This window comes from Lolium perenne, chromosome 2, assembly GCF_019359855.2.
Source record: "Lolium perenne isolate Kyuss_39 chromosome 2, Kyuss_2.0, whole genome shotgun sequence".
NCBI lineage: Eukaryota > Viridiplantae > Streptophyta > Magnoliopsida > Poales > Poaceae > Lolium > Lolium perenne.
Genome location: NC_067245.2, coordinates 283,792,452 through 283,798,228, shown reverse-complemented (window position 1 = coordinate 283,798,228; position 5,777 = coordinate 283,792,452). Strand labels below are relative to the sequence as shown.

General features: G+C 54.1%; 1 protein-coding gene across 1 annotated transcript; it reads right to left on the bottom strand.

The window, feature by feature from the left end:
• Positions 1–3,446: 3,446 nt before the first annotated feature.
• LOC139835335 (subtilisin-like protease SBT1.4) lies at positions 3,447–5,318 on the bottom strand. Its single transcript, XM_071825196.1, has one exon. It carries the CDS (start codon positions 5,226–5,228, stop codon positions 3,573–3,575), a length of 1,656 nt encoding a protein of 551 aa, XP_071681297.1. The 5' UTR covers positions 5,229–5,318; the 3' UTR covers positions 3,447–3,572.
• Positions 5,319–5,777: the final 459 nt, after the last annotated feature.

Genomic DNA, 5,777 nt, shown 5'->3' with positions numbered 1-5,777 from the left:
CTCCATGTAGCAACTATTACAACTACTTTGAAATACTACTCAACATGAAATTTAAAGACAACCATAAGGCTCCTGCCGGTTGCCACAATACAATAATGATCATCTCATACATATTCATCATCACATTATGGCCATATCACATCACCAAACCCTGCAAAAACAAGTTAGACGTCTCTAATTTGGTTTGCATATTTTACGTGGTTTAGGGTTTTCGAGAGAGATCTAATCTACCTACGAACATGAACCACAACGTTGATACTAATGTTTTCAATAGAAGAGTAAATTGAATCTTTACTATAGTAGGAGAGACAGACACCCGCAAAGCCTCTTATGCAATACAAGTTGCATGTCGAACGAGGAACAAGTCTCATGAACGCGGTCATGTAAAGTTAGTCCGAGCCGCTTCATCCCACTATGCCATAAAGATGCAAAGTACTCAAACTAAAGATAACAAGAGCATCAACGCCCACAAACCATTGTGTTCTACTCGTGCAACCATCTATGCATAGACACGGCTCTGATACCACTGTAGGATAACGTTGCATAGAAAACAAAAATTTTCCTACGGCGAACACGCAATCCAAGCCAAGATGCAATCTAGAAGACGGTAGCAACGAGGGGGTATCGAGTCTCACCCTTGAAGAGATTCCAAAGCCTACAAGATGAGGCTCTTGTTGCTGCGGTAGACGATCACTTGCCGCTTGCAAAAGCGCGTAGAAGATCTTGATCACGATCGGTTCCGGCGCCACGAACGGGCAGCACCTCCGTACTCGGTCACACGTTCGGTTGTTGATGAAGACGACGTCCACCTCCCCGTTCCAGCGGGCAGCGGAAGTAGTAGCTCCTCTTGAATCCGACCGCACGACGGCGTGGTGTCGGTGGCGGTGTAGAAGTCCGGCGGAGCTTCGCTAAGCTCTGCGGGCAATAGGGAGTGGAGGTGCTTGGCTAGGGTTTGGGAGGGGGTGGCCGGCCACTCTATGGGGGGCGGCCAGCTTATGGTCTTGGGGTGGCCGGGCCCCTCCCTTGGCCCCTCATTATATAGGTGGATCCCAAGTGTTGGTGTCCAAGTCTTCGAATAAGACCCGAAATCAAAACCTTCCATAGGAGGGGGAAACCTAGCCCAACTAGGACTCCCACCCAAAGGTGGGATTCCCACCTCCCATGTGGGGGTGGCCGGCCCCCTATGGTGGAGTCCACTTGGGACTCCACCCCATCTAGGGCTGGCCGGCCATGGAGGTGGAGTCCCTTGTGGACTCCACCTTCCTTGGTGGTTTCTTCCGGACTTTTCTAGAACCTTCTAGAACCTTCCATAGAACCTTCCGTGACATTTTATTTCACATAAAATAACATCCTATATATGAATCTTATTCTCCGGACCATTCCGGAACTCCTCGTGATGTCCGGGATCTCATCCGGGACTCCGAACAAATATTCGAACTCCATTCCATAATTCAAGTGCTACCATTTCAACATCCAACTTTAAGTGTGTCACCCTACGGTTCGAGAACTATGCGGACATGGTTGAGTACTCACTCCGACCAATAACCAATAGCGGGATCTGGAGATCCATAATGGCTCCCACATATTCAACGATGACTTTAGTGATCGAATGAACCATACACATATATTACCAATTCCCTTTGTCTCGCGATATTTTACTTGTCCGAGGTTTGATCTTCGGTATCACTCTATACCTTGTTCAACCTCGTCTCCTGACAAGTACTCTTTACTCGTACCGTGGTATGTGGTCTCTTATGAACTCATTCATATGCTTGCAAGACATTAGACGACATTCCACCGAGAGGGCCCAGAGTATATCTATCCGTCATCGGGATGGACAAATCCCACTGTTGATCCATATGCCTCAACTCATACTTTCCGGATACTTAATCCCACCTTTATAGCCACCCATTTACGCAGTGGTGTTTGGTGTAATCAAAGTACCTTTCCGGTATAAGTGATTTACATGATCTCATGGTCATAAGGACTAGGTAACTATGTATCGAAAGCTTATAGCAAATAACTTAATGACGAGATCTTATGCTACGCTTAATTGGGTGTGTCCATTATATCATTCACACAATGACATAACCTTGTTATTAATAACATCCAATGTTCATGATTATGAAACTAATCATCCATTAATCAACAAGCTAGTTTAAGAGGCATACTAGGGACTTCTTGTTTGTCTACATATCACACATGTACTAATGTTTCGGTTAATACAATTCTAGCATGATATATAAACATTTATCATAAACATAAAGATATAAATAATAACCACTTTATTATTGCCTCTAGGGCATATCTCCTTCAGGGAGGTGGTCTAGCCAGAAGCATGAAGCAGGATGGCGTGATAAGCTCCGGGCTAATGCCTTGTCCTCGGTGGCTGGCCGGCCGCAGCTGGTCGAGGCCGGCAATGGCGACGGCTTCGGGCGTCGCTTCCTTCTTGAAGGTATCGCCGAGGTGATGTTTTGTCATCCTGTCTGGAAAAGCTCCGGGGTAATCCCTAGATCCGTCGTGGTCGGTCGATGGCGGCGCTCTTGTGTCGTCTCCCCTCTTGAGGGCATCGATTTGGAGCTGCTTTGGTCGGAGGGACCCGTGGAAGATGGTTGGTGTTGGCGTCGTGGGCTGTGTGGCAACGATGACAATGGTGAGCGGATCGGAGTTGCGGCATGTCCTTCGTCACCCCTGCCGTGATGCTGAAGTCGGAGCTGCGAGGCAACTTGTGGCAACGATGCCACTTGATTGGTGCTTGTGTCGATGCAAGGAGTGCAACTTTCTCCTATGAAGGTCACGGTTGAAGTCGGAGTTGCCTCCTCCTCGACGTGCTTGGGGGTCGACTGTTTGGCATAGGCTCACATTGGCTCCAGTGTCGTTCGTGGCGAGGGTCTCGGTGGCGGTCGTCTAAGGTGAAGTCGGAATCGTTGGCTCGTGGAGGAGTGACGACGATGACGCTCGATGACATCCTCATCGATGGCTTTTCTTCTCGATGGCGTGTGTGCTCCGTGTGGGTAGCCAGGCTGGCCAGGGTGTCCACTGTGTGTTGTTGGTTTTCGCCCAATTTTCTCCAAAGCGGCAGTGGGGAAGCTTGGGCTGAATATCGCACCTGCAACTTGAACCATGAGTGGGCGAGCTCACAGCGGTGAGCTCAGGCCGTTAAGTCAGTGCTTGGTTCTCCTAGGGTGTGAATTCTGAAATCTCACATATATAGTAATATTCTCATGTGTGGTACGGAGTACATCATATCTCTGCAACTTTAGGGCAGTGAGGGGACACACCAGGCAGCCAGCAACTGCAAAACCAACCCACATCATATCTCCGCTATTTTGCTCGTCGACGGCCAAGTTATTGCGATGGGGCTCGTCACCGTGTGCTCGCCGTCGCTCCAGACGATTGACCCAAAAGTGTAGGCTTCCTTGACGCTCCCCGCGGCTCGGGTGAAGGTGATTTCGTACTCCTGCGTTTCTTCGGTCACGCTGAACCTAAGCTTTCGCGGCTTCACCGTGACGCGCACGCCGGCAGGGCTGGTGACCGTGGCATTGTAGGTGGCCTCGGCGTTTCCGCCGACGTTACGCACGACACGACGCTGAGTGATGACCTTGTGTTTTTTCGAGCTGAACACCGCCGCGAAGGCCGATGACGCTGCCGGCGCTGTCTAGGTTGTACGCGGTGGTCATCAGCGCAGACTTGATGGCGGCGGGGCTCCACTCCGGCCTGGCCTGCCGGAGCAACGCCGCGATGCCGCTCACGTGCGGGCACGACATGGACGTCCCTGACATGATGTTGTATTGCACTCGCCTTGTGTCCCACTCGAGGCCTGAAGGCGAGCTGGCGCCGGTCCAAGCTGCGAGAATTTCCACGCCTGGGGCAGTGATGTCCGGCTTGAGGATCTCCGGCGCGAGGATGTTTGGCCCGCGGCTCGAGAAGGACGCCATTCTAGGGTAAGGAGGTGTCGGGCCGATGACGGTGCCCTGGAACACGATCGTCCCCATGGGGGATGTATTCTTGCTTATGTATTTCTGAATCTTCTTAGCGGCGGCGAAGGTGACGGCTGTAGCGGGGAGGATTTGGGGGCTGCCGAACGCCTGCTCGCCCATCTCTTTCGCGCTCGTGAAGATGGCTCCCACGCCGCCAGCGAGTTTCACAGCGTCCCCTTGCTTGAAATTCACGCCGGGGTCGCATAGAACGATCTTCCCGGCGACCAGGCTGGCGTTCAGCTTCCCGGCTTCACAGGTCTTTGAGCCGACGGTCCGGCCGTATATCAGCGGTATCTTGGTTGCGCCAAGCGGGGGGGGGGCGGCGTACAAGGAAGAGCCTGGAAATGTATCGCCGTTGCCGAGAACCACGTCCGCTGCGAACCGGCGGTTGACGGTTGACGCGCCGACTGTGAGCAACCACGGCGCCACGTTGCGGGCAGTAGACTCGCCGGGACCGGAGTTTCCCGCGGAGGCCGAGACTAGGATGCCCTTGCGGACGGCGCTGAAGGCGCCAACGGCGATGCTATCCATATCAAACGACTCTGCCGAGCCTGTGGAGCCGAGCGAAATGGAGATGACGTCCACCCCGTCGGCGATGGCCTCGTCAAACGCGGCAAGGACGTCAGAGGTCATGCACCCGTATTTCCAGCACACCTTGTAGGACGCGATGCGCGCGCCCGGGGCCATGCCCACGGCTTTCCCTTTGGCGTAGCCGTACAAGGCCGCGTCCGCGACGGCAGAGCCGGCGGCCGTGGAGGCGGTGTGCGTGCCATGGCCGTTGGTGTCCAGCGGCGACCTCGACTCCTCCGTCTCGTTGATCGGACGGCCAAGTTCAAGCTCGTACCCCTCGTAGAAGGCCTTGGCGCCGACGAGCTTGCCGTTGCAGTACGCGGAGGCATTGAACGACGGAGCCGAGACGCAGCTCCCTCGGAACTTTCCAGGCGGCAGCGGCGGCAGGGACGGGTCCGCTGCGAACGAGTCGCGGTCGATGGGGTACACGCCGGAGTCCATGACGCCAATGACGACGTCCGTGGCGCCGTTGGACGCCGGGAGCAAGCCGGACGAAGCCGAGAGGCCGAGGAAGGACGGCGTCAGCGTGGTGTGCAGCTGAAGCGTCGCGTCGGGGACGACGGCGAGGACGGAACGCTGGGACGCTAGGCGCGCGGCCTGGCGTCCCGTGAGGCGCGCCGCGAAGCCCGTCGCCGCGTGGGAGTAGGAGTAGAGCACCCTCGGCGCCGGGACGGACATGTGCACGGGGATGTGGTCACGCAGGAACGCGAGCCTTACGCTCCGGTGGCTAGCAGTCCGCCGCGGCCTGGCAGCAGCGGCGCGTGCTTGTGCGCGACGTGCACAATGTATGAGGACTGCTTCTCTGTTTCCTCCGCCACTGCCGCAGCGAAAACGACGGCGAGCAGGATACATAGAGCCCCGCAACGTGGTCGGTTCGTCGCAAACTATCAGTGAAGGATGCTGTGGTGGTGGTGGTGTGATCGGAGGCGCGAATTAATAATAGAGGCAGATGAGCTTGAGCCCCGCATCGTGCTGGACTACTGCAGTCTGAGGGACCGGCAGTAATCATGTGTGATACTTACAGGAACCAAATCAAGCGAAATTGCTTAAATATTGAGAGGAACAGTTTACAGTGATAGGATACCAGCAGAGAAACTAATTGAACGGCTACTCAATCATAAGTCGTGCAAATAGAAATGATGAATATGGCATGTGAAGTTTCCAGCGATACGAACTAATCAATCTACTGAACCATACATCATGTCAACAGGAGTGAAATAATGAATA